The 26,916-nt window shown below is 45.5% G+C and overlaps 2 protein-coding genes across 4 annotated transcripts; one reads left to right on the top strand and one right to left on the bottom strand.

The window, feature by feature from the left end:
* Positions 1 to 248: 248 nt before the first annotated feature.
* LOC8036717 (F-box/LRR-repeat protein 20) lies at positions 249 to 17,778 on the bottom strand. 2 transcript variants are annotated; one of them, XM_040504725.2, is made up of 7 exons: positions 17,201 to 17,778; positions 15,996 to 16,167; positions 15,357 to 15,517; positions 13,599 to 13,682; positions 10,617 to 10,731; positions 7,622 to 7,736; positions 249 to 402 (listed from the first exon to the last, which is right to left on the bottom strand). In XM_040504725.2, exons 1-7 carry the CDS (start codon positions 17,776 to 17,778, stop codon positions 338 to 340), a joined length of 1,290 nt encoding a protein of 429 aa, XP_040360659.1. In that variant the 3' UTR covers positions 249 to 337. The 2 variants fall into 2 exon arrangements, with proteins under 2 accessions (XP_040360659.1, XP_029848618.2); XM_029992758.4 differs by lacking the exon at positions 249 to 402 and having other exon boundaries at positions 7,512 to 7,736.
* A 466-nt stretch (positions 17,779 to 18,244) lies between these two features.
* On the top strand, positions 18,245 to 25,913 carry LOC8036714 (prostamide/prostaglandin F synthase). Of its 2 annotated transcripts, XM_029992762.4 has the most exons (6): positions 18,245 to 18,530; positions 20,795 to 20,999; positions 21,482 to 21,533; positions 21,594 to 21,657; positions 24,847 to 24,925; positions 25,763 to 25,913. In XM_029992762.4, exons 1-6 carry the CDS (start codon positions 18,474 to 18,476, stop codon positions 25,855 to 25,857), a joined length of 552 nt encoding a protein of 183 aa, XP_029848622.2. In that variant the 5' UTR covers positions 18,245 to 18,473; the 3' UTR covers positions 25,858 to 25,913. The 2 variants fall into 2 exon arrangements, with proteins under 2 accessions (XP_029848622.2, XP_040360660.1); XM_040504726.2 differs by having other exon boundaries at positions 18,306 to 18,530; positions 21,482 to 21,657.
* The last annotated feature ends 1,003 nt before the right edge of the window (positions 25,914 to 26,916 follow it).

Below are 26,916 nucleotides of genomic sequence, written 5' to 3'. Positions count from 1 at the left end.
AGTTCACATAACATGCAGCATGGAACACTTTGGATGGCAGCTCCATCAAGCTGCACAAAGAAGATTCCGAATTCTCCATTCGAGAAGAAAAACATCACGCAAGAAAAACACCACGTCTGGAGTCCTGGACCTCCTGGTCCAGGGCTCCAGACGGATGTTCTTCACAATGCTCTGCTGTGAATGACCGGGCAATCATTTTTCGGCACAATGAAACACCCAAGGCACAATGAAACACCCAAAAAAAAGATATAAACAGAAAGACTCATTTTATTCGTATAACATAATGCTCGGACAAAAAAACAAGACATCCAACAAAACCATCGGGGTCGTGAAGCCATCAGCACAGCAGTAGCAGGCGGTCGTCAGCACCGCTGTCTTCTTTGTCCTTAGAAGCTTCCATATCTGCAATCGAGGTACCTCCTAGTTAGCATTGGGAGGGTTTACAAAAAAACTCGGGAGAAACAAAATAAAAAAAAATGCAGGCAGTTCTGCCAAAACTGAAGCACTAGTAAAAGGCACTCGTCTGTCTGTCGATGCACAATCCATTTTTTACAATTACTCAAAGGGGGGGTGCAACGATTTTTGAACTTTGGTCAATGAACCGTGGGATTTATTCTGTGTCACCTACAAAATGAAGAAGAGAAAATCATTTTCTCTTGCGTTTGCTCGTTTTTCCGAAGAACGAAACAAATCAAGCTCAGATTACCCTTTAACTCTTGCACAGTCTTTCGAGTGATGCCAAATGGAGTACCCCTTGGTTTTGCGTTGGGTTCTGCCTTCGGGGCCCCGCATCGCTTTACACGACCATCAACTCTTCGAGAAATGGCACAGTTGAAGGTTGCAGCGAGCAATTGTGACAAAACACGGCTCGCCACGACGCGGCAAAGAGGGACTGGTTTCGTTGACTTCCATATACACCCCATGATGGGACACCTTGGTTTCCACAACCGCCACACATGACTGCAGGTCAGCAAATAATGCGTTCTATCCTCTGCGATTACGAGACAGAATTGCAGTTTCCGCTGCGTAAGCATTAAAAAACTTGAAGGCTGCAAATATGTTTTAACCTTAGAATTGTTGCCCTGTCCTTTTCTAAGGCTGGCTCTGACATTACCATATGACTGGAACTGACTGCATTATAATCTCATACGTCTGCTTGCAACGAGGTAACACAGTGGTGGTGCCACGACCAGATAGCCCCGAAACGTTTTCAATCTGTAAATAACTAGACTAAAGGTTTCATAGTATTTGGTAAATCAAATAAGGATCAACTGTTACAAATCATGCAGCTGCTCTAGGGTGAGCCCCTGAAAAAGACCTGAAATGCCTTATAAAATTTGAGAGGCTATTCGCAACCCCAGCCAACTATAGGGGGTGCACTAGTCAGGCAAAATGGCGGACGAAAAGAGGTAATTTTCGTCGTTCAGAACGCGGACCACCGTAAATGTTTTGCACTGCAGCGTAAAATCGGTGTCACATATGAAAGCAAAGTGATTTTTCGACGGTAGAAAACTTTTTCTAGTCAGTGGGTAGGAATGACACGGCGGAAGCATAAGAATAATTACTGGAAACAATGTTTGTTTCTATGCTGCCTACAAGAACAGAGCACCGAGAGCAGACGACAGAGTCGAAACAACCTCCTCTCTTCAGCCTCTCAGCATTGCCGCTACGTGGCATCGATTTCACTAGAGTCGCCAATAGGTGCCAAACATGGTGCACGAAACGTGCACACTACCAAGTGTGCACGTTCTGAAGTCCCATTAGTGTTGTAAAAAATATCGTAATATTGATTTCAAATCATACGCTATTCGATATTTGCTTCGAAATTAACTGTGACATTCATACTTTTCAGAGTGTTAATTGCAGCCAATTAGCCCCGTTGAGTGCACTTCATACTTAGCACCAGTGCACTGTGGAGGAACAGCGCACGGAGCTGGCACCGCAATACTGCGAACCACGCTTCACCGCAGCACAGCCGCATGCTTAGGAGAAAAACACACCTTTAAAGTGGAATAATGCACAACTAATGTATTAAAAAAGAAATAAAACTTTTTGAATGCTGATATTTTCATTGCAGTTTTGGAAATTAAACTGTGGTTAGGCATCCTGACAAACTGCATTTAGCATACATGCCTTTTTTTTTCTTTTTTTTCAATATTTGCATTGCAATAACTTTTACCTTTTATAAACCCCTGTCATCAGGTATAGTTGGGCATCTCTCCAGGGTTAACTTCATGTCAAATACATAGTTTAAGTACTTGCCACCCCAATATAGGCATTGGACTTTCTCAGGTACAATATCCTTAAATAATCCAAATAAAATTAACGAGGCTTAGAAGTGAAGAAGTGGTAATAGCTTGGGAACAACCTTCAGCTCAATTTTTGTTTAAGTATAGTGCGAGAATAGTGAAAGGCTCGGAGAAAGGCGCAGCAGTTATTCGACACTCAATTAAAAAGAATATGGTCAAACCAGGGATGGGCAGTATTTCAAATACAAGTATTTGAAATACGTATTTCAAATACTTTGTGTATTTTGAATTTGTATTTAATTAAAAATTGGGTAATGTATTTGACGTGTGTATTTAAATACTAAAACGTGGGTATTTCAAATACAATTGTAATTAAATACAATTTTGTGGGCGAAAATACATCCCTCAAATTTATTGTCACTGTCCAGAGCAGGAAGAAAACTACGTTCAACTACGTTCTGTACCGAATGCAGTGTCTCTCAATCAAGTACAAGCGTTTAGTGACTTTGTGATTACGGTGCTAGTCCAGGGCAAGAATAGTGACGAAATCGACGTTCACAGGCAGACTGGCTAAATAAGTGCCTGTGACAACTTGTGATGCTTTCCAGCTTGATTTCCCACCATATTTTTGCCTAGAACATTCTAAATGCGCGGGTCGTACTGATTTTCGTAACTGGTCCGAGTTGCAACAATAAAAAATTCTCTAGCTAGTGCTGCGCGTCTTGGTCGTCTCGGTTCTTTGTTGGTCTATACCAAAATGTAATCGACAAAAAAAGCTGCTTGAAGCTCTGTACTTTTTTCACCTATTACGTCCAAAAAAGTTACTGATAAAGCTGTCACCAGTTTTAGATAATCCTGCTATCTTGAAGTGGCTTGAAAGTTACTTATCTCTGAGACAGCAGTTTGTTCAAGTTGACACCGCATGCTCCGGTACCACACACGTAACCTCTGGCGTCCCACAGGGATCGGTCCTGGGGCCTTTGTTGTTTTTAATATTTGTGAATGATATTGTTTCTGGAATTCCAGTAAAGATCCGACTGTTTGCGGATGATTGCGTTATTTTTAGAGAAATCAAAAGTTCTGCGGACTGCGAAGTACTAAGCTCCTCGTTAGAAAAATTGTCCAGATGGTGTGATGACTGGAAAATGTCACTAAATTTATCAAAGACTGTATGTATGTCAATTACTCGAAAAAAGGAGCCTATTATTTTTAATTATTCGATTGGGAACCGTAACCTTCAGAGAGTAAGTTCATATAAATATCTGGGGTTGACAATAACGTCTGATCTTAAATGGAATGCTCATATCAATCAAACCGCTAGTAAAGCAATGCGTAAGCTTGGTTTCTTGCGTAGGTATATGAGGCAGGCCTCCTGTGATACAAAACTACTACTGTATAAAACTCTTGTTCGGCCAGTGCTGGAATATGCTAGCGTCATTTGGGATCCACATACCTCATCTTGTATATCAGAACTTGAGCGAATTCAAAGATTAGCAGTGCGCTTTGTGTATAACATGTACTCCTCATATGTATCTCCATCAAAACTCTGTAATGACGCAGGCCTGGAAACTCTACAGGAAAGAAGGAGAATAAACCGCCTGAAATTTTTTTACCTTATTGCCAATGACGAGCTTGGAATAGAGAAAGATAGGTATATAACTTTTTTTTGCCCAAGGTCTACCAGATATACACATAGCAGAACAATAAAGCCATATAAATATAAAAACGATACTTTTAAGTTCTCCTTCTTTCCTCGTACAATCATCGATTGGAACAGCCTACCACCTGACGTTGTAAATGCTACCACATATTCCGATTTTTGTTTTCTGTTGTCGCAGCAAGTGCATCCTGCTTGAAAGTATTTCAATGTACCACTCCTGTTACGATCTCGCAAGAGATTGACAGTATCAATAAAGAAAAAAAGAAAGAAAAACTGATTACATTTTTTGATTATATTTCTATTACGTTAATAGAGCCTCACACACTAACTCCCGAGTGTGCGATGCAAAATTAAAATGAGATACCCGGAAACCTGTTACAGGTGCCCTGAAGTCGCTGACGCAAATTTTGAGGAATGTATTTGGAAAAGTATTTGGAGGATACCAAATACATTTGGTTGTATTTGTATCTTGTACTTAAATGCCTTTTTGGAGATGTAATTAGATTTGTAATTAAATACATATTTGACCAAGTATTTTGTATTTGTATTTCGATACATATTTGCATGTATTTTGCCCATCCCTGGGTCAAACCACTATTCGCCTTGAACTCAAAACCTACTACATTTGCACGTGCCTATGTTCCACTCTCCAGGGGAAACAGCCTTTCTCTTCAGAAGTCTCATGTAAGCGAGGATCATGAAAGCTCTAGAGATGGCGCACGAATTAGCCAGATTAGAAACTTAAACTCTGCAAAGCTCTAGCTTTTAGGCTACACAAAACTCTAAAAAAGTGGCACCCAGTTATCTTAAGCATATTTGGGGACCACGTTCGTCGCGGCACGTAGAGCCACCACTACGAGTCCAGAGTATCGGAACTCCACACCCCGATTATCTCACGAGCGCCGCCGTTTTAGTGCTTAGTACAGAGCGAATGCGACTGGGAATAGCTATCATTTGAAAATGCGACTTCCGTGCTTTCAGCACGGTGTCGGGCGATATCGTTTCTCCGTCGCTGACTGTTCTAACACTTCTGATGGACAGAAAAGCGTTCCCTGCGATTTCGGGCAAAGCTTCGAACACAGTAACTGGCAATCGTGATTTTAAGCATCAAGTTGGCCCAAATGTCGTTACTCTGCAGCGTAGCTTATCTAGCGACTCTAGTGGCACTTAACCAGGCCAATTCAGCTTCCGGAGTTCGGAGAAATGTTGCTAGAGGCCGGCACTGTCGTGCATTTATAAGCGCCCCAACAAACTAGCCGCCACAAAACGTGGCATTTTGTCACTTTCTTCTTTTCGCACTGTGAAGCGAGGGTAATGCATTACGGGAGTAACGGTTATTGTCTCAACGGTTTCGGATGCACCGAGGTTGTGACGGACGGGACCGCTGGTTTTGGTTTGCGTGAAGGGAGTCGCGGTGGTACGTCTCCTTTTCATCGTTTAACTCGGCTCATCGCAAACCAAGCGTGAAAATGCCTAGGCGATGCTGCTCCGCTAAGTGGTGCAGTAATTCTACTAAGACACCCAATGTCTCTCTTCTGCTGTTCCCAACAAATCGCAGGTATGGTTTTGGTTCAGACGTAATTAGACGAAAGACCAAAAGTGAACAAAAGAGCGCTATCTCTGTTCTACTAAATTTTCGGCGGATGCATTTATCAACAAGAAGCGTTTAAAAAAAAAATGCCATGCCGCCTGTATGCATCTCAAAACCAATGCAGGAGCATTTAGTACCATCCGGTAAGTTGCAGGGCACATTGATAAACATCCTGGTTTGACTTGGCTTGCTTATAGACATTTCTTAGGACGTAATCAATGGGGGCCTGCGGAAAGTGTCGTCCTTGGAGGTAACTTTTAATCAACTTAACAAGTCTAATAGTTACAAACAAATGCACCGCCTAATTAACCCACCCTTGTTTTTTTAAAGATTTATTTGCAAGGGCCTAAATTCATGAGACCAGGGAGCTCATTTTTTTTCCTCTCTTGCTGTGTCATGGTGTGTAAATAATTTTATGCTATATAAATCAGTGTAGTAATTTGTATGTCTGCGGTCATGTGCTCTGCCATATGGTATGTAAATGATTCAATGCAAAAATTTCTGTGTTACCATGTTCACAAAAATATAAAATATGAATTACGTGAATAAACCTGCTTCCTTAAAGGAGCTGTGCAACGATTTTAACGTTGAAAGAATTGGCATTTTCTGCTTTTGATATTGTTCACTGTGTTACAAATGGCAGAAAACACACCTCCTTTCATCGCAATGTTGCGATTCCACCGCGTAATAGCGAGGCAAAACTTGGAATATTTCCCGACCTGCAGCCACGAGCGGCGGCCATGAGAAACAAGCGGCGTGACGTCACTTGGGTCGTTGTAAGAAAGATAGCAAGTTGTGCGAATACCTGCTCGATAAAAGGTAACTTTTTTTATAAATCTTGTCGTTCCAACATATATATAAATGCGTCAAAACCCTGGTATCATCGACAAAACTTTTATTATACGGAGTTTTAGTGGCGCCATCTATCCTAGGTTTACAAAACCGCGAACAGCCGCCAGAAGCCGGAGGAGGAGGGGGACAGCGCCGGACGGGTAAGGACGGGTGGTCACGCGGTCGCGAGCGGATGAGTTCTCGCTGCTCGCTGATGGCTCTAAAGAGAGAACTTTTCCGGAACTCCGCGCCTACTCTAGTGACGTCACTGTGCACGTGACCCGGAAGACGATGCACGAGTTGAGAGGCGGCAAAAACCTGGATCTTTTTCATTTTTTTAAGTAAAAACTAGGGTATCCAGGCAAAATCTGTTTTCTGTAGTTCACTGCAGAAGTGTCAGGCATCAACTTCCACAATTATTTAAGCAAAGCCCTGAAATTGTTGCACAGCTCCTTTAAAGGGCTCTTGAAAAGAAAAAAAAGTTTGTTTTAAACAGTCTAATTGGGACACACGTAACAAAAAATAAATGTTAAGCGAAAAAAAAAAAAAGAAATTTAGGGCAATATTGATGGCGAGAAATTTATTTGAAATTCTACCTGCAAAGTCCATGACGTCACGGGTCAATCCGGAGTGACCATCTCGGTCATGAAGGCAAAGCCGATCCACCTCTCCTCCACGTGCCCGAAAGGCCGAGAGAGAAAACAAGTGGAATGGAGGTGACTGCCAACTAAATTGCGTCTCGTGCCATCAATATTGCTCTAAAAAAAAATTTTTTTTTTCCAGTTAAATTAATTTTTTTGACACGCGTGTCCCAACCAGACTTTAAAAAAAAAAAAGAGTTTTATTTTTTTTTAAAGGTTTTTTTAATGCATGAAAAAAATAAGATAAAAGCGATATAAGAAAAAAGGGGAGAAAGGGAAGCAAACGGGCGAAAGCAACCGGGGCCGCCTATTCGCCACAGAACACTGGCCAGGTGGCACAATCCAACACTTGATTAAAAGGGGCCAGCTGTATTCATCCTTCCATCCGCCTGCATCCATTCAACTGCTTAGCCATCTAGGGGCAGGCGTGGTGTGTACAAAAGTATGTTTAAAAAACCATTTCCCTTTCCATCCACCCTCTACTAAGGCGCACCCTCTCTTGTTTACTCTCCTCTCTTCCTCCCCTTCTCTTTCTCTGGCTCCTCGAGTACAGTTCAATGCCCAAGGCTATGGCTGTGTAAGCCTGACTCAACCGCAAGTCTGGCAGAGGACAGACGTCCACCGCCAAAGGCATGCAGTCCGTTCTCACCGAGGGAAGGTGTGCCGGACGACTCGTACAAGGGCCCCACAAGCTCGCCGTAGTAGTTGTACACCCTCAGGTGGGGCAGCCTTCTGGCAAGGGACTCCAGGAGGAGGTCGACGACCTGTAGCACGCCCAGGAGCGGAGGTCACATGGTGCACGAATCATCCGCACAGGTTGCCCTCCCACTCATCGCGGGTAGTTTGTTCCGGTACTGGCAACCATGTACGCGTCTTCCTGAAGATTAAGCGCCGTTCACACACTTGCAACCAAGTAGGAAGGAGGGAGACAAGACCAGTTTTTAAGCCTTTTGCGACGGCACAAGATCAGATATGCTGCTGCGGAGCAGGTCCTCCGCCGTCGCGAGAGGCTTAAAGGGAAACTCCGCTTCATTTTTGATATTTAGAAAGCTATGCAGTCCTCTTCAGTATCATATAGGAAGACCACATGTAAAATATTACGATCTAATTCCGTCTCTATATTTCATAAACTGGCCAGCAAATTTTGAAATAAGCCAGGTCGCCGAAGTCTGCCAACTCGAGCGTGTGGCATGAGGCGCAATCATCAGCGCAGTCAATGCCACGGGGTTGGAGCAGCCAACACTGAGCCACTACGTCAGATGCAAGACTACGTCATTTTCGCGTTTTGTTTGTTTTTACTTCTCAGGGCAAAATTGAACGATTATGTCATGAGTTTCTCCTCCAGGTGTTGGCTCAATGGCGTTCACATGATCACCGTAACATGGATGCGCTAGTTTGCGCTGTCCTGTGCGCTCCTCGGAGTCGAGAGCTGGGAGCAGTCTGTTTCGTCTCGCCACTGCTCTAGCTTGAGGACGACGTTTCGTTTACGATATGAGCGCGGGCTGCATGTACGATGCCGAGCTGCGATGAATGTCAAGAGATCTATAGGCTTACGATGTTGTATTTCCGCCTGCTCGAATTACCAGTTGACCAGCCTGAGAGGTGTCTTTTACAAGTTTACACACAATGTTGTAGAAAACTACAGTGGCGAAAATTGCAGAGCAGACGACACTTGCGCTTTGCTCTATGTTCGCCCGCCGTCACGTAGAGGATCACGTAACCGTTGAGACTGTGACGACCCCCGAAGGGAGGCACAGACGCACTGTAGTGGGCCCATGCTGAGGCGAGGAGAGACAAGGCGAAAACAATATTTACTGTATAATAATAATAGGAGTCGGTGCTGGTGCCGCCCGCAGCTCACTGACTGTCGTGGCGTTCTGAAAGGGTGGTGTCCCGGGCTGTCCGGCACTGTGCTGGTGTGTGGGCAAGTTGGTTCCGGGGCTCACAGGGTTCGGGGGTTTGGGGCGCTGACGCCAGCGGGTGGCCGTTGTGTTCCTCTGGTCGGGCTCACAGGGTTCTGGGGCTTGGAACGCTGACGCTAGCGAATGGCCTTGCGGTTGAGGCGATCTGGGCTCCTCAGGGCTCGGGGGCCTGGGGCACTGACGCCAGCGAGAGGCCTTTTCGTTGCGTTTCTCTGGTGCGTTGTTTCCCGCTCGGACTCGTTTCCCCCGACGCCCGACCCGTCCCAGCTTGTTCCCCGTGTCCGGTTTCTCCGCTCCCCCTCTCCTCTTTCGTCTTCCCGCCTCGTCCTCTCCCCCGGGCCGTCACTTCCCCGAACGTCACAAGACCATGTGTTTCGACGTGACGTGGCCATGACTCTGACAACACGAGACCAATGTTGCCTGATGCAACCGAAGTTTCGGTATCTGCTGAAGTTTAAATTAAGACTACACAAATAATAATCAACATTTTGCGAATCCAAAGACGTGGGGCTGTTCAGTAGTGCTTTGGGAAATGGAATCGCATATAAGCCTAAAAGTTTTGGAATTGAGTGGAGTTGCCCTTTAAAAAAGGGTCATGTCTCTCTCTGTCCTACTCAGCTGGAAGTGTGTGAAAAGCAGTTTATCGACCGGACGAAATACGCAGAGTTACTCAGGTGTGGACGCATGAGCGGCATCCAATATTTTGCCGAAGAAAGGTACTGTGCATGTCCAAAATGTGTTCCGCTGCCCGATAGACAAGACAAGGTGCAGAAAGCGATTGTTTGAATTGTCTATGTAGGGCCGAGGCAAAGGCAGAAACCGCTTCGGGCTTTACAAAAGGGAAATGAAATGGAAAGCGAAAATAGTGTCCATAACTCTAAGTATCGAAACAGATTGGTAGCACACACAAATACACACAGCCTAATATGAACCAAAAATGGCAAATTAAAACAGGTTAGGCTTAGGCAACAGTTCTCAAACTGTGGTTTGTGAATCGCCAGAGGTCCGCAGCAACATTGATGGAGGTTCGCACCGATCCAGAAGAGGACCGAAATCGTTGCACCGAACCTCTTCGCAGCTATGGCGGAGTTCTCACCAGTCCAGTGTACGCTTTTGGTGGTTTATAAGTGCAAGTGAACTTTTAATACAGCCTCTTTTGAAAAAAGTGCCGAGATATGCGTTGCCCCTCCGCTTTCACCATGCGAAACCACTTTGCCTGGGCTCATCCGCAGGATGTCAGAGACAAGAGGCATGACCTACATTTGGCCGGATTGATGACTTTGACTTTCTCCAATTTATGACGACGCAAGTTCTCCGATTCATGCGACGCATCGTTTTTGCGTAAACATATTCATTAAGGGTCTGCGGATCACCTCCGAGACAGATGGGGTTCCGCGGTGACACAAAGTTAGAGAAGCGCTGACCCATAGTCTGTTGCGGGTTAAGAATCAGCAGAACAAGCTCCTCTCACAAAGCTCTCTGCTTGACACGATTGGTTGTTTCTTCCTCTCCACTTGTCCTACCTTTCTTGACCTGCAACAGACCATACGGTAGTAAACGTTACGTGAGCGCCTTGGTAAAGGCAGCAGTCGATAGATAGACAACGTTTGACAGAAACCTATTTTTCTCGTCGACGGTGCGAGGTGAAGAGGAATACTTCCTGGTTTATTTCCCTTCGTGGCACTACTGGAACGGTTGTGGGGAAACGTGCGTGGCACTCACCTCGTTGCACTGCTCCAGGTGCAGGTAGCGTAGCTTGGGCATGCTCACGGCCAGGCCGGCCAGGCAGAACCCGTGGATTTTGTACAGGCCCAGCAGGACCAGGCTCTCGAGGTTCCTGCCGGGAAGGAATGCCATGCTCATCTGCCCCTCACATGTTCCGGTGGCTATGGGAGAGGTCGCTAACCAGAACCACCCCCACTCCCCTCTCCCTAGCCACACTGGCCAGGAGGCACGAGCCGCTGCTAAACTCAAAACACTCGCGTTTGCTTGCACCAGAGCTCTTGCGATCTCTTACGACGACAGAACATACTGGCACGCTGGCACCATCTATGAGCTGACCTTGAAACTGTATTTCACTAAAAAGAAGGTTTTGAAATGTTTACAAGGACAAATGTATGCACTATCTAAAAGAAATGGTAGCTCACAACATTTTCAAGTTTTTCCAACCAAAAGTGAAAGAACGATTACAAGAACAAATGTATGCACTATCTAAAAGAAATGGTAGCTCACAACATTCTCAAGTTTTTCCAACCAAAAGTGAAAGAACGATGTGGGAAAAAGGTAGGAAATATGAAAGTGCCGAGTGTTTCGCCGCTACCTCATAGATGGCGCCAGTGTGCTCTAAGCACTTGTTGTGAGATTTTAAGAGGTTTTAAGGTATGTGGTCTTGAGTGGTTGCGTGTGAACTAGTACTTATCCATACTGTCTAAAAAAAAAGTTAGTAAATGGACATAAAACTGAAAATAAATGTTTAAGAAGGCAAACTTGCATCTGCAACGAAATAAAGGGGAGACTGCAGCGGAGATGGATGGAAGGGCGAGTGTATCGAAGCAGTGCGCTACTACCGCTTTTATATGCGCACTGTCCACAGGAAGGTTTTAAACCAGAATGTGCAATAACGGACGAGAATGGGTTGGAACTTTTCATAAGAGTAATGACTGATAAAAAGAAGACACGACTGATATGGGCAACCTCTGTGTGGCAGCCGCACGTGCTGCCAATTTTGACGTGCATCTGGCAATACATCCAGTGCCCCTTTTCTGTAACAACTTTAGAAATAAAAAAAAGGTCAATGAATTTGAGCTTTTGTGGCCGTTCAGACCGGTCCGGTGTTTCCAGTCAATTAACTGTTTAATTGGGGACTTTATGACCAAAAACTGTTCACAAAATAGGGGTTTTTCTTGTCCCCATTTTGCCATTGGTACCAGACGTATCTCGTCAAACTTTCTTTGTGCTGCCATCTACTCGTTGGTTTCTAAAGCAAAATTATTTCCGATGTTTAGGGATAGACGGCACTTCCTCCCGTGAGATAAAAAAAGCAAGCATTTAAAGACGCGCTCCCCAAGATTATCTGAAGAGCAGTGCGTCTATAGACGCATCCCCCAAGCTGCGGTCAAAATTGCTATGCGTCTAAAGACGCGCTTCCCAGTTAAGGAGTTAAGGTTGTGATACTAGACAAGACATGTACAACACTTTTAGATAAATGAAGCACTTTAATTTATTTGAAGGTGAAGTGGGGTTTTGTGTGGACCAAATGGTCTGTTATGCAGAAAGAAATGGCACATCCTGTAGATCCTTTCACAATTGTTTTCAGAAAATGGGTACTTGAAACAACCCAGTTTGAACATTCATGCATGCAATAACTTCTTCTGCCTTTATATTTCCTTAGCAAAATTCAATGCAGACAAAAGCAAATGCCGAATCCGTCAGAATCAAGCATATCTGTCATGGCGGTCCCTGGAAGCAGCCTGCTCGGAATCTGCAAGGTGGCATGCAACTGCACATAGTTGAAATGTGTGAGTACTAAAGGTGGGCAAATATTTCAAACTTCAAATAATTTGCTGATTGTGTTTGTTATTCAATTTAATTTGCAGTATACCACTGCTGTTCAAAGTATTTGAGGTCTTAGAATATGCAAAAATTACAAATAATGTCTTTAGAATTTCCCACATTTCTGACATCCAGCTTTACCACTTTGCACCAGCCCTCTTGTCTCAATCTTCACCACTTTACACTCATGCACGTGCATCAAGCTTCACTGCTCGCAGCGGCATTCTTGGGGAAATAGATCCCGTGGCAGAGTATCTCGATTGGTTCGATGGGCTTAAAAATATTGCTTACTATCGTAAGCCAACCTTCCTTTATTAAAGCGGTAGCTTTATAGGCCCGACCACGCTCAAGGTCGTGTAATCAAGGTCGTGAAATGCCTGTGGCTGAAGTGTATGTGGCTGAAGTGCCTGTGGCAGAAGTGCCTGTGGCTCAGGTGCCCTTGGCTGAAGCGCTAGTCGCATAAGCTGTTAAGCACCGCTCGCGTAAGCCTTGGCTGCATAAGCTTGTAACCACTGGTCGTTTAAGAACCAGTTGTGTAAGCTCCGTTTGCGTAAGCTCCATTAGCTGAAGCTGACGTGACTCAACGTCATCCTAGAGATCGTCCTTGAGATCATCCTAGACATTGTCCTCTAGGACGTCCTCCTTGAGGTCATCCCAGAGGTCGCTCTTGAGGTCGTCCAAGACATTGCCCTTGACATCATTCTTGAGGTCGTCCTAGACGCTGTCCTAGAGGTCGTTCTTGACGTCATACTAGACGCCGTCCTCGATGTGTGTATGGCATTATACAACCATTCCATCACCATACCATTTCCTTTCCTAATTGTTTCCACTAATGATGTTCCTGTAAAGCTACTGCATTACATTGTGTTGGTCGAATGAACAAAGCTGCAACAACTTTTATGGCTTAAAGGGTAAATGCAAAGGAAAAATAGTGTATTTTTAAACAGCCTATTTGGGACAAGCATGTCACAAAAGAATTGTTCCGCGAAAAAATTTTTTTTTTATAGCAATTCCGCCTCGGGACCACTTTCAAAGTGCGGGCAGTGTAGGACGCTGGACGCACCAGTCAAAGATGCATTTCAGGCATTGTAATACTAACGTGTTCACAGACAACGCCCGCCGGGAACAAGCGAGAAGGATGCAAACACTTACGGGCAGTTGTTGACGATGGTGGCCAGTCCCGCTTCCGTGATGTCCCAGCACCAGGGGAGGGAGAGTACCTGGAGATGCGGGCAGCTGGAAAACCAGGGCCAATCAATGCAAAAACATCTTTTCAGATTTTCAGAAAAAAACAAAAAAGGATAAATTTGAGAGTTTTGTTTGCCAAATCAACGAAGGGCATCTGGCACATCCCAATGGAGAAGCGAGGATTAATTTCGACCAACAGGGGGATCTTTTGTTGAGCAACCGAAAACTCGCGGTTACACGGCAGCTTTTGCGCAATAAGCCCCCGTCGGATTGCGGGCACCTCGGCTGAGATTCGAACCCGCCACCTGGGGATGCGTATACTGGCGCTTTACCTCACAGCCACCGAGGCGGCTCTCTCCAGATCACGGTGACATTATCAAACAATTCAATTGCTTTGTTTGACTGCTGAATTGGAAACCCGAGATAAATCGCAAGTAGCAGTATTTTACATATCGGTCAGTCAAGATGCCGGTACCAATCGTGTATGGGTGGCCACTCTCAACATATGCAGGTGCATCCGAAAATAGAGTTCGGTTCATGCATGAGTCCACTAAGAGCATTCTTTTCTGAAGTGTGCAAGCGCAGTTGTGTTCCCTCGTCCATGAGCCACGCTGCGATGTCATTTCGTAAGACTGTGGTAATTTTTTTAGCTTCTGCTTTGCATCAACCCTGCTCAAGTCAACGAAACAACCCATTGACTTTGAAGCTTAATCTGTGATAAGTGTTTTAAATGAGACAAATGTCAGTCCATCCAGACAAATAGAGACAGATTTGCAAAATTTATAAATGCATCTACTATATCTTAAACCTAGTAATGAGAAAAGCTATGCTGCAGAATATTTTTAATGCTTTGCAATGCGGAACAGTAGGCAGTTTCTGGTCGCAGGAGATTTGGTGGAGAATGTAAATATAACAAAATTCTGGAAAAACAGGCTTCTATTTTGAGATGTCAGCCCCGAAATAGAAGCATGTTTCTGAAATGCTCCCAACTCAAAATGTGACCATCTTCATAAATCTAGCATGTTTAAATAATTTTGGGATGAAAATTTAATTTTGTAATTTTGTCCTATCCAGGCCCTTCAAATAAAAAATTGTTTCTGGGGTCTGGTTTTGGTCACCGCGAGAGCGAGATCTAATTTGCCTCTCGCGGAAAGGGGCGAAGAGAACCCCCAACTGTAGACGGTATGTTTTGCTAACATGAGCGAAGAATGCGGGTCGTCTGCTACTAAGTGCCATTCACAGACAGAAATAAAGTAGAAAACACCGTACGTCACCTGCTAACAGACCAGGAAAAAAGCCGATTTTCTGCTACGAACCGTGAGCCACAGCAAAGCGAGATTGGAAGCAGGCTGAAATTGTGATCGTCTTGTACTTCACGTTGGAAGATACTGACAACCCGCGCTTCATACAAAAATCTCAGGCCGTTCTGCTGCCGTACACAAGCTTACATCGACCGGTGGCTGAAGCAGCGCTAAGGGCAAGCACATCGGATGCAGCAAAACCTCGATAGCTTTGTACATCGGCGAGACGTTATCATCAAATTTTTGGTCAATTGGGAGCTCAAAAACAGGGCCAGAAATGTTTCATTAGAATTGATTATGCGCAAGCTGCGGCGCCATATAAAATAAGCAGCCGAGAACACTCTCGCTCCTACTCTGAAAACAGTCGAACCCCCGGGGAGTTCGGCATCTCCCTATAATCCCTAGAAGCAGCCCCACGCACCCCTTGACCAGCAGGGCAAGTGCCTGGTCGTCCAGCGCCAGACTGTCCAGCTCCAGGGAGATGAGGCGGCCCAGGCTGCCCCCCCGGAACAGCGACCCCAGGCCCCTTGCCGTCAGCTGGGGACCCCTGCGCAGCTTCAGCCGCCGGAGGGTCCGCAGCTCCTGCGCACGGGGGACGCATCGTTCGGACGCACTCTTGGCCGCGTTTCACATCTGGCTCCGGCTCCCAATTTTTCCCGTGGTGGATAGATTAATGGATCTATGAATGGCAGTAACCATAGTCAGCTACAAGGTGAGAACAGCATGGAGAAGCTTCAGTTGTCCCGCGTCCAGCGCAAGCTTCCTATCTTCGACAAAGTTTTGGGGTCTTGTGTACCTCAAGTGCAGGCATGCAGCCAAAGCATGGTGGAAGGCATGGAATGCAGACTGGATGACATGCGTTCGAAAGACATGACCTGCCGCTTGCATTCTGTTAGTGACTATAGAGCCATGAAACAAGCCATGCTTCAGCAATCTGACATTAAAGTGTATTTAGTGACATATATGTCCCATCTGGGTACTTAAAAAAAAAAGTTTCTTGTGGGGCTCGGCTTTTTTTTAGGGCAGACAGGGTCTTTTGGAAGCACTCCCCGGCACCTGCCTTGATGGAGGCGAGGCTGGCGTCAGTGAGGTTCTCTGCGTAGCTCACGGAGAGGGTCTCGAGGCGGCTGCAGCGGCGCAGGGCCCCGAAGGAGGCGTCCGTCAGCTGCTCTCCGTCCAGCTCCAGGCAGACCAACCGCGGCCCCAGGTGCTCGGCCAAACCGCACACGGCCCTGCCGGGAGGAGGGGACGGCAGCCAATCGCGGGCACTGTGGGCTGCAGTCTCTGGCAGGACATTGAGTCGATGGGTTACGCCCGCGCTCAATTCCTTGCCGTTGCGGTATGGGTCCAGTGCCACCCTGGTCTGGAATTTGTAGTACAGTAAAACCTCGTTATAACAAAGTTGAAGGAGTGGTCATAATTATTTCGTTATAACCATTAGTTTGTTATAGCCAATGTCCATTTCTTCCCACTATTAGCAAGCAAGGGGAATTATAATTGCTTTGTTATATCCATTGGTTTGTTATATCCCGTTTTGTTATAACGAGGTTTTACTGTAGTAGCACGAGGAGTAGCCAGGAAAAAGGAAACTGCCCGTCGATTCCTTCTTTCTATGCGACCCTTCCTCCTTTCCGCAGGGGGTGGCCAACACCTCCTAGGCAATGAGGCAACATAGTGGCGAATTTTTTATGTCACCTGCTGGTAAGTGAAGCCGCACAGGGCACACATTAGACACGGATGCGGCATTGGCACTCAGCTGGGAGTTGTGTCCTCGATGACTGAACAACAGTCCCAGTCGAATGCAAATGTAGCACTCGTGTCTAATCCGCCTCCTTAATTGGCATAGAAGATTTAGCATCATATGGCAGAAGGCATTGCAGTAGCTCAGATATCCTTTCGGGAAATGAGGATTAAGACAGAGAATGAGGGAACGAAGAGGAGGAGACTATAAATTCGGGTGCCAGGTGAAAAACGGTGCTGCAGGTTGGCCTTTGACCCTTCTTTCTTGTGAAACGTAGAAGGAGCATCTGAAAATTTAAGACACTACCTCATAACTATATATACACGAGCGCGAGCTGGTTGCGCTTCGGCCGCACACTCTCGAGCAGCAGAAGAAACAAGATAAAAACTCGAGCTTCTATAAAAGGGTCGGAAAAAGAAAACAGGCTGGCCCAGTTCTAAGTTTCTCCGCCTCTTTAACCATATGCGTGCTATTTCCGACAAGATACTGCGTCAAACTCCCAAGAAACGGCAGCGACGCGCTACCTGTCGGTGATCCTGGAGATGCCGTCGGCGTTGAGCAACACGAGCCTGGGGCAGCCCCTGGCCAGCGCCAAGAGCCCGTCGTCAGTGACCTGGCAGCAGTGCGACATGTTTACGCTCAGCAGCCCCGCCAGCGGGCAGAGCGCTTCGACGGCCGCGTCGTCCACGCCCTTGCACCCCTCCACGTTCAGGTGCGACAGTAGCGGGCAGCTTTCCACGAAGTGGGACAGCGCAGCGCCGTTCACGTCCAGCGAGAACCCCACGTCCAGCAGCCGGAGCCTGGGGAAGCGCGCCGCATGCGCGGCCCAGGCGGGCACGAGCGGCGACCCGCGGAGGGTCAGTGCCTCCAGCTGCGACAGGCGGTCGAGGGCGCCCTGAAGCCATCGGTCGTCCATGTCCTCGCGCACCGTCACGGTCCTCCACAGGCACGGGTCGTAGGCGAGGCGACGCAGCGCCTTGGAGACCCGCGCAACGAGCACAAGCTCGCCGTGGCTCAGGTAGGAGAGCACCAGCAGCTGGAGCTCGCAGGGCAGGTCGCAGAACTCGGGCCCAGGGCCCATCCGCGTCGAGACGTCGTCCATGGAGACCGGAACGACGGCCCTAGCTCCGTGCGCGTCTGCGGGGCCGCGGGCCCGGGAGGTGACAACCCCGATTCGGGGATTGCCTCATCGGGTTCCTCCGACGCGCTTGTCCTCCTGCCAAGCTCGCAAGACGCAGCGGGTTTCACAGCCGGCGCATCGCTGGACTGCGGTCGGTTGTAGAGCGTGCTAGGGTGCTAGGCTGGCTAGGCTGCCAGGCACGGCAAGCGCAATGGAGCACCAAAGTTGACAAACATACCGGACAACTCGTCTCGAGATCCACGATAAACGCAGCCGTCTGCTTTTTGTCACAATTGGCACCCTGGTGAGGTGAGTAGGCGTTGCGGTGTATATGTAAAGTTGAATATGTAAATTTTAATATTTGTTTTATTTCTTTGCGTAATATAGTTAACCCGTATTATGCGTAATTGCAGCCTTATCTGACTCGATAACCTAGAAACCGAAACCGAAAGTGGCTGCGTATTTAGCTTGGAGCATGCTTGGAGTAGTCGCGTACTTCATGCGTGCGCTCGAGACTTTCCTTGTTTACTTAACTCCTCATTCGCCGGTCGAATGACCCTGAATATTTAATCGAGCTGGCGTTTCCTATTAGATTATCTTTCCCCTTCCTCTATCGGGGGCTGGTCGTAGTAGGCGATTTCTGGAAAACCGCCGCCAGTCGCACCGACGAAGGAGACATGAACGCTGCTCAGCTCATCGGACAGTTCGTGGTCAAAGAAGCCGCTAGCGGCAAGGTGAGACTCCTGTGATTCACCAATGACCCGCTTACCTTTAATGGCGTTTCGCATGCAATACGACTCCATCCAGCAGCGGAGGGCTGCTGCTTCGTTTTTTGGAGCCTGTGGCTCGTGGCACTGTATCGACTGTACTTTGGTTTTGAGATGCGATTGTCTTTTTTTTTTTTTTTTTTAAAGTGGATTTGTAAATTGTTTTCGCGGCTCTCGCGTACCGGCGTACCCTTGAACTAGGGATTACAGTTAAACAAACGAACTTGCAATCTTTACGGCGATTTCTTCCCGACCGGTTTCGTGCTTCATAACGCAGTACAGTAGATTAGAATGGACCCTATTGAATGCGCCGCACGCTAACGTATTGGTTGGGGAGTTTCAGTACACCGTTTCCGCAGCCCGCTAAGCACCCGCATAGCGCTCCGTAATCCGCCACAAGACCTTGAACTATGCAGATAACAGTTGAAAACGGGCGTGTTGGTTAATAGATACAAAACTTGAAAGTATAAAACAGAGTGGACGAGGACGGGAACAGGACATCTTTCATTTAGCAACAACATAGAATGGCACAACGATAAAAGTAAAACCGCCCCCCAAGGGTCTCAATTACGTTCTCAAAGAGGGAAAGGAGATACTAGTTATAAAGGAAGGGGAATACACTAAAAGAAAAGTTTGAAAAGCGCATCTGTAATCTAGTTATTTTCGATTACTTAGAATTAACCTTGGTCATATCAGTGATAATGCGGAATTATTCTTGTTTGCAGTCCAAAAGGGAATTGTACTATAAATATAAAAGTTTAAAAAGCTGTAGCGCATCTGTAAACTTTTATATTTATAGTACAATTCCCTTTTGGACTGCAAACAAGAATCGTGACGCTACAGCTTTTTAAACTTTTATATTTATAGTACAATTCCCTTTTGGACTGCAAACAAGAATAATTCCGCATTATCACTGATATGACCAAGGTTAATTCTAAGTAATCGAAAATAACTAGATTACAGATGCGCTTTTGAAACTTTTCGTTTAGTGTATTCCCTTTCTTTTATAACTAGTATCTCCTTTCCCTCTTTGAGAACGTTGAGACCCTTGGGGGGCGGTTTTATCGTTGTGCCATTCTATGTTGTTGCTAAATGAAAGATGTCCTGTTCCCGTCCTCGTCCACTCTGTTTTATACTTTAAAGTTTTGTATATGCAGATAAGTCTGGCGGCGTGCATGCGCAGCTGCGGCGTTTCCTTTACGGATACAGTAGCGGAGGAGAAAAACGATCTGCTAGAACTCCCTATGTATCATTTGGATATGAGGGAGCTTTTATTTTCGTTATTTATTTCTCGGTTTTCCTTCCAGACTCGCGAATGTGTGCATGGATGAGTGAATAGACGTTGCGCAAAAAAATAACTTCAGAATTTAGCGTAGGTGCAAATTACTCCAAGAAAGGCTTTCACGTGCTTGCTGTGCCTCACCGGCGGATACGGGCGCCCAGTACGTTGGGTTACGCCCCCCGTGCCGTGTTTTCGGGGTTTATTTTTCTTCATGATTCAAAAATTTTTTTTTTTCATGTTTATTTATTTATTCTTTTTTGCTTCTCACAGATTATGTGTTTTTTGGTATCACCTTTTGCTGCCAAACAAAGAATCGGGACTCATCATGAATGAAATAGGACAGGACATAGTATTCCTGGGGGGCTATGTCCGACAAATGTTTCGTTTCTCCTAAAAAGAAACGGAAGTGACAGAAGTGATGATATCGCGTCTGATTGGTTAGAAGCTCAAATAACGAAAGAGGGAACTTTCGTCATTTGAGCCTCTAACCAATCAGATGCGATATCGTCGCTTCTGTCACATACTTCCGTTTCTTTTTAGGAGAATTACGAAACATTTGTCGAACATAGCCCCCCAGGAAACATATTTATGACTCGAATGCATGAAAAATGTCTCCATGTCGTTAAGAGATAGAAGTGAGATAATGTATCTGGTGCTAAAGAAAGCCTCACGGACAGGGAATGTGTTCCAGGTCAACATAAAACGAAGCTGTAGATAAACATTTTCTTCCCGTTAAGATTGAGTGTCAAGGTCAGTTGCAAAATGGCTGGATTTTCCGGTTTTTCCCAATATGGATAAAACCGGCTCCGGAATTTCATTAATTTTCGGGGTTTGTCGGTAGTTACTGAAAACACAAAACCCTAGTACCAATATTTTTGGGTTTTGGGTGAGGAGGCAAGTGGTTGTACAACGACGCCTGATCGTCATATGTGGTTGTGTCTCTCTGCAGGATGTGGTGCTGGAAAGCCTGTGGCGGGATCAGCGGTGTGTGGTTATGTTCTTCCGCCGCTTCGCCTGTCCGTATTGCCGCATGGACGCGGTGCACCTGAGCAAGCTCAAGCCCCAGCTGGACCAGGCCAACGTAAGGCTCGTTGGCATTGGTCATGAGAAAGCTGGCCTCGAGGACTTCCAGAAGCAAGAATTCTTCAAAGGAGGTCTCTCTCTCTCTCTCCTTCCTCTTTCTTTCCAGCTTGCTTAAAGGTCAAGATCAATCTGTGTTACTGATGCTGGCCAAAAGCCTGGGTGGTATTTATATCCCCACTAAAATGCAGATTGCTTCAACCTACCAATTAGCTTGCCTTGCGTTGCATTTCTTAAAAAAGTATTCTAGCTGAAATGCCAATAAAATGCAGATTGCATCAACCTGCCAGTTAGCTCGTGCTGCATTTCATAGAAATGCTTCTTAAATGGTCAAATCTAAATAGAGGCTGAGCTGCAGGGGCATCTGAAATAGACAAAGTTACCAACGTTCGAAACATTTCATTTGGAACTAACTTTGTTGTGAAAGTTCAAACACTTGTATATTTTAGCACACTTTCTTCCGTTGGTGCAACGGAGACCTAGGGCAATCGCTATGATTTACTTGCGACAGTCTCAATGTTCTTGGTGTTGATTTGACACTTTGATCCTTTTCCAGAGCTGTACATAGATGTGGAGAAGAATGCTTACAAGGCACTGCAGTTCAAAAGGTATGGGCCACACCGTACCCCTTGCTCCAAGGGGCTGTCTGGAAAAGGCTGCCTTTGCAGGTTCAACTACTTCAACATCTTCCCGGCCATCCTGACCTCCACCGCCCGAGCTAAAGCGGCCGAGGTGAGTGGAAAGCTCCCATGGTATGTGCGACAGGCAACGCACGAGTTGAAAGCACTTGGAACACTTGCGAAAACATCTTACATTTACATGTACATCTTTTTTTTTTATGTCGACCGTCATAAGGAGATCCGACCAGATATGTGAACGTCGGCCATTGATAAAACTGGACATGAGAAACTTCAAACGTAAAAAGCCAGAGTAGGGGACTGGAGCACTAGCTCCAACCCATGCTTGCCGGTTCTCGTGGTCTTGTTTTCAACCTTTGTAAAAGATTGAGTCGGGACAACACTCTTTGGGGGGGGGCGGAAAGGGAACACAAGCAGAGACACGGACGAGGTGTGAGATAGAGATACATCACATGCAGTACAATCCACTTATAACAATACCACGTTTAACGACACATTGCTTATAACAATCAGTTTCTAGAGTTTCCAGACTAGAAACTATCAGTTGTTTCTAGTTGAGATACAATGATAATCGGTTATAACAATCTGAATTCCGGGTTTTCTCGTTATTATTACAAGTGGGTTGCACTGTATACTAAATCGAGACAAACAATATGCATCCCGACTCAAAAATCCAAACTCTGATAGAAAAAAAAAAAAAAAAAAAGACATGCATAGTTAGTGTGTAACAGCAAGGGGGTGGAGGCAAATATTTTTTCCTAATGGTGGCATGGCCTCATAGCCCTTTTCCACCGCCAACCTTTCCGACGCCAGCGCTCGTCACCCCTTCACCTCTGTAAAGCTTGTGGCGCTACTGCCTTTGGCATACTATACTCCGAAAAGCAAAATTTATAACCGTTAATGTCACTGGTATGAAATTTGCAGGGCACCTTCGTAGCTATGCAAGAAAATTTCATGCAAAGTTTTAAGTTTATAAATTTATCCTTCGAAGAGTTGCATTAAAGTGCAAAAAAACACTGCATCCATTGAGGAAAACTGTTGTTTAAAAATAGTAATGATAATAGCCAGTTTTTTTTTTTTTTTTTTGTATTTTCAATCTCTGTGTCAGTGTGGCTGTGAAAAGAAATTACGAAAATAACAAAATATAATTGAAAAAAAAGTGGAATTCTGAGTTTTATTTTGCTGTGTGCCTAATCTTGTAAAATTCAATATATAAGCAACTCTTACCCAGACACAAACCTGCCATAGATTCATAACAACTAGCCTATATCGAATGATACTTCTTTGGCCGGATTGAGAATTTGCACCCTTGCCATTAGTAATACTAACTGTTGCGCAACAAAAATTGAAAACTAATGTTGCTTTTATAATTGTCGACACTTTAAAAGCACTGAAATCCTTGACGTGGCCTCTAGAAAGCTTGTTTTCTTCTCATCCCATTCCACCACTCTACCTCGCAGATGCACGGGATAAAGTGGCGCGATAGAACCTTTTGAAATTCAAACTGGCCACCCAAAATTAGTGACTTGTTGTCCTGCACAAAACATGACGGGATAAACGGCGAACCTACCTTTGGCAATACTAGTATGAGATTTAGAAGAAACTGGGGAGGCCTCTCCTAAGGACCACTGACCCTGTGCCCTGACAAAGCTCGCATGTAGAATACTATCTTTTTGTTGTTTTGTCGCCATCGTAATATTGAAACTCAAGAGTTTTTCGGATAAATCCAAATTGAAGCAAATTTCACGGGCGAGTGTTTTTTCGGATTTTGATCGTATTTATTTAAAAACACAAAATTATACAATACGATCTACTTAATGATACGAGATATAACAATGTAGTGCTTATAACAATCAGTTTCTAAGGTCTCAAGACTAGAAACGCCCAGCTTCCAGTCCAGACAGAACGATACTCGGTTATAACAGTTGAATTTGTGTCTTTTTCGTTATTGTTATAAGTGGATTGCACTCCACTTATCAGGAAAGGGAGACTTTCTTATCTCACTTAGCTCAGTCTTATCACAATAGCAATTGTTTCCCATCTCCTCGCAACTGTATATGTGAACACTTGTGTGAACAATTGCCTAGTAACTGTGGAGCAAAGGTGAAGTTTGACAACAGGTTCATATAATGATCTCAGTGATGTGATTGGTCTAAGCCATTTTGGAGCACCTTTCGGAGCAGCCAAAGGCCACTTTGTACCGTGCCGTGTGAAGAAATAGTGCAACCAACATCTGCTTCGCTGTCCTCGTGCAACGTAGCAGAGGCAGGTTGCACTATTTCTCCACGGGGTGCAGTGCCATCGGTGCCAAGAAGCGCTTCGATTGCAAACTGAAACTTAAGAACCCGTCGAAGTTGTGCGGTTTTTAAGAAAGTTGTAAACTGCAGTGCGTGCCTTCTATCGCACTCCAATTTTTTTTATTCAGTGTTTTTCGATGATGCTGAGCAAGTTTCCAAATGAAACCATGCCCTTAAACTCAATATTTGAAAAATTAATTACATGAAAATAATTAACAACTTAATTATCTTTGAACTTCAATAATTTTCCTAAATAGGCCCATGGCCTAGGACCAAAATGACACAAGCCTTTTTTTTGGTGCAATGCATAGTTTTCGCAATATCGAATTTGTCCACCTTCATGAAACACCCTGTATATTGCTGATTCAGTTCGAGGAGAAAAACAGGAAAAGTTGACTATCGCTTGTTTGTTCTAGCAGTGTCACGCTGTGAGCACGGCACAACAGACCTACTAGTCCAAGTACATCACTGCTTTACCACATTTAGCTCGTTCAGTTTAGTGCCAAGCAGCAGAGTTTATTTTCAATTCTGATTTCCCAGATATAGTACATTCTACTACACCATTCGTTTTGATGACAGCCTTTCAACTGCGAGAAAATTTAAATTATAATTACATGTCGATTATTTTTCTTAATTTAAAAACGAGGCTCGTTAGAGTGATTGCCACCTTAAATCAACATTATTCGTGCATACGTTTTTCACCACACGTTTCTTGCTCAAGTCAGACAAGCTACCTATTCACCATTTTGTATTGTAAACTGTATTTCAAACAGTAATAATTACTATTCTGCGGCCTGCAAAGGCTTCTCGCAAAACAAAAGACGGAAAGAAGTCTGCATTTGGAACCCTCGAGGCAGCAAAGCTTGCCTGCCTCTGGTCTAGATGGGGAGTTGATGACTCGGCACAAATGACTCTCCCTGAATGGATGGATGGTATTGGCCTTTGTACCTAGATGTTGTGGGGATGACAGTGTTGCCCGTTCGCAGGCCAAGGAAGCCAACGTGGGTGGCGACTTGACAACCGGCGACGGACTGCAGACAGGGGGCACGCTCATCGTCGAGAAAGGTGGGTCCACGGGGACTCGTGGAGCGTAGAGCCACTAAATGAGCTACGCTCCGGGTATCGACAGTCCATACTCGGACTGTTGTGGGTGCCGCCATCTTGACGGCCATCGCAGGTCGGGCGCAATCGGCGATAGCTACGATTAGAAAATGCCACTTCCCGAGCTCGGCATGGCGTCGGGAAGCTCGGCTGACATTGTTTTTCTTTGTCCCGGACCGCTTTAACATTTCGGGGGGGGATGGAAAAGCGTTTCCTGCGATTTCAGATTAAGCTTCAGGGAACCGGCAACAATGATTTCAAGCAACACAATGGTTGAAGTGCCGACGTATACCCCAATAAACATTAATTTTTTATTTTTTTCTTAAAAAATTTACATTGATCAACACTGAATTTGCGGGAAACAGTAAACCCCAATAAACTCCCTTCGAATTCGAAAAATACCAAGCAAGCGCCCACTCAAAATTTGAGGAGAATCGCGAAAAAATGGGGGATGGGCGCATGTGAGGTCATCAGTTTTACGTCTATAAGTAATGTGCATATTTTTTCGGATGTTCCAAATTTTGGGGGTGGGTGCCTAGAGTGGAATGGGGGGATGCGCACTATTCTACAGTAAAACCCCAAAACTCTTAACTCTATGTGTAAATGAGTGTTTCCACTGCTTGCAGTCACACATGTGCGTTTCCATCTTGGGGAGGTTGGTAGAACACGGCAGTCGCCCGACGTGCAAGTTGAAGGGCTGGGTGCCGACCTAGGGATCCCCACCTTTTTCCCTGGCTGAGGCACAAGGTGACGACGCTGTGGGAACACTGCTCTGCAACGCTGCATGCGTCTACTTTGCAGGAGGCAGCAGCGTCCTGCTCAACTTCAAGCAGGAATCTCCGGAGGACTACGTTGGCAACAGCACCATTCTCGAAGCGCTGGGCATCACTGCATAGATCAGCTCTTTTGTTTTCTTCCTTAATTGAAATAAACCAGCTCTTTTTCTCACAAACGTTGTTACATGGAGTAGAAGGAAGGAATTCTTTGGGGTGTTCTTTAGCGGGAAAGCGTAGAACCACACACTGCAACACCTCGGGCGGCCCTCAAGAGGGCCCGTTGATGCTCCCCGAATCCATACGATGCATTTCCTCCAAAGAAACTTACTATTTGGGACCAATAATTCTGTTCACGAGTAGGAAGATCAGAGTTTTGCTGGAAAATAATCTAGATTTTCTAAAGTTATCTTTCCAAGCGAATGGTGTCTTTGCAAAACAAAATCTGGGAATAAAAAATTCTACATATGTTGCATGCGCTTTAAGTAAAATACTAGAGTCATTGTTAAGAGTTGCAAATTTTAAGAGACAAAAAAAACTTTCAGCCTTTCCACTCTGGTGAAGAAGAGAGAGCAGCGGAGCTGTAGCTTCTGTTCTTGGCTGTGGCTTTCCAGGCGAGCGATCTGCTCTTCTTTTGCAAGGGATTCTGAAGCGCTCGATGCAGTGGAACTTTAGGCGATAGCGGCCTCGCGGCAATTGCGGAACCATTTGCGCTGCTGTGCACGTCGCCGCTTGTTCCATTCCTTTTTTCTTCCTCCGAAGAAATGTTGCCGTCATCTCTGAGTAACGGCAGCAACCTGTTGTCTGGTTGCCGAGGCTGGAAAGGTTGCCGCGATCTATGAGCGACGGCGTCAAGCAGACAACCAGCAAACAACACTCTGGACGAGCGACGGCGGCAACCAGAGTGGTGTGTCGACCACGGGTGTCAACATTTGTTTGGTACCGGAAACGGTCCCGGAGAAACTAGCCCTTAACAGTTCCGCTGTAAAAAAAACCTTGACACAGTTGACTGATGCATCGTCCTGATACTGTTATGAAAACTGTGCACTCCTATCTTGTCGAATCGCTGTCATTACGCCCCAAATACGAATATTTTCAAAATTGCAACCTTGCATTTGTGTTTTCCAAGATTACTGTATGGACCCCACACAATCCCTCGCTTCTGAAGGTCCCAGAACAACA

The sequence above is a fragment of the Ixodes scapularis genome, unplaced genomic scaffold (assembly GCF_016920785.2).
Source record: "Ixodes scapularis isolate PalLabHiFi unplaced genomic scaffold, ASM1692078v2 PGA_scaffold1__304_contigs__length_218370807, whole genome shotgun sequence".
NCBI classification, from domain to species: Eukaryota; Metazoa; Arthropoda; class Arachnida; order Ixodida; family Ixodidae; genus Ixodes; species Ixodes scapularis.
Note: the sequence above shows the minus strand (reverse complement) of the source record. Positions and strands in the feature narration are given on the sequence as shown.

Bases quoted from the DNA above. Each gene is read 5' to 3' on its own strand.
- LOC8036717 (XM_029992758.4), bottom strand. From the start codon at position 17,778: ATGGACGACGTCTCGACGCGGATGGGCCCTGGGCCCGAGTTCTGCGAC. The intron at 16,168-17,200 runs GTAGCGCGTCGC...TCCTCCCGGCAG, and splicing joins ATCTCCAGGATCACCGACAG to GGCCGTGTGCGGTTTGGCCG. The intron at 13,683-15,356 runs GTGCGTGGGGCT...CTGGTTTTCCAG, and splicing joins CTTGCCCTGCTGGTCAAGGG to CTGCCCGCATCTCCAGGTAC.
- LOC8036714 (XM_040504726.2), top strand. From the start codon at position 18,474: ATGAACGCTGCTCAGCTCATCGGACAGTTCGTGGTCAAAGAAGCCGCT. The intron at 18,531-20,794 runs GTGAGACTCCTG...GTCTCTCTGCAG, and splicing joins AAGAAGCCGCTAGCGGCAAG to GATGTGGTGCTGGAAAGCCT. The intron at 21,000-21,481 runs GTCTCTCTCTCT...ATCCTTTTCCAG, and splicing joins GCAAGAATTCTTCAAAGGAG to AGCTGTACATAGATGTGGAG.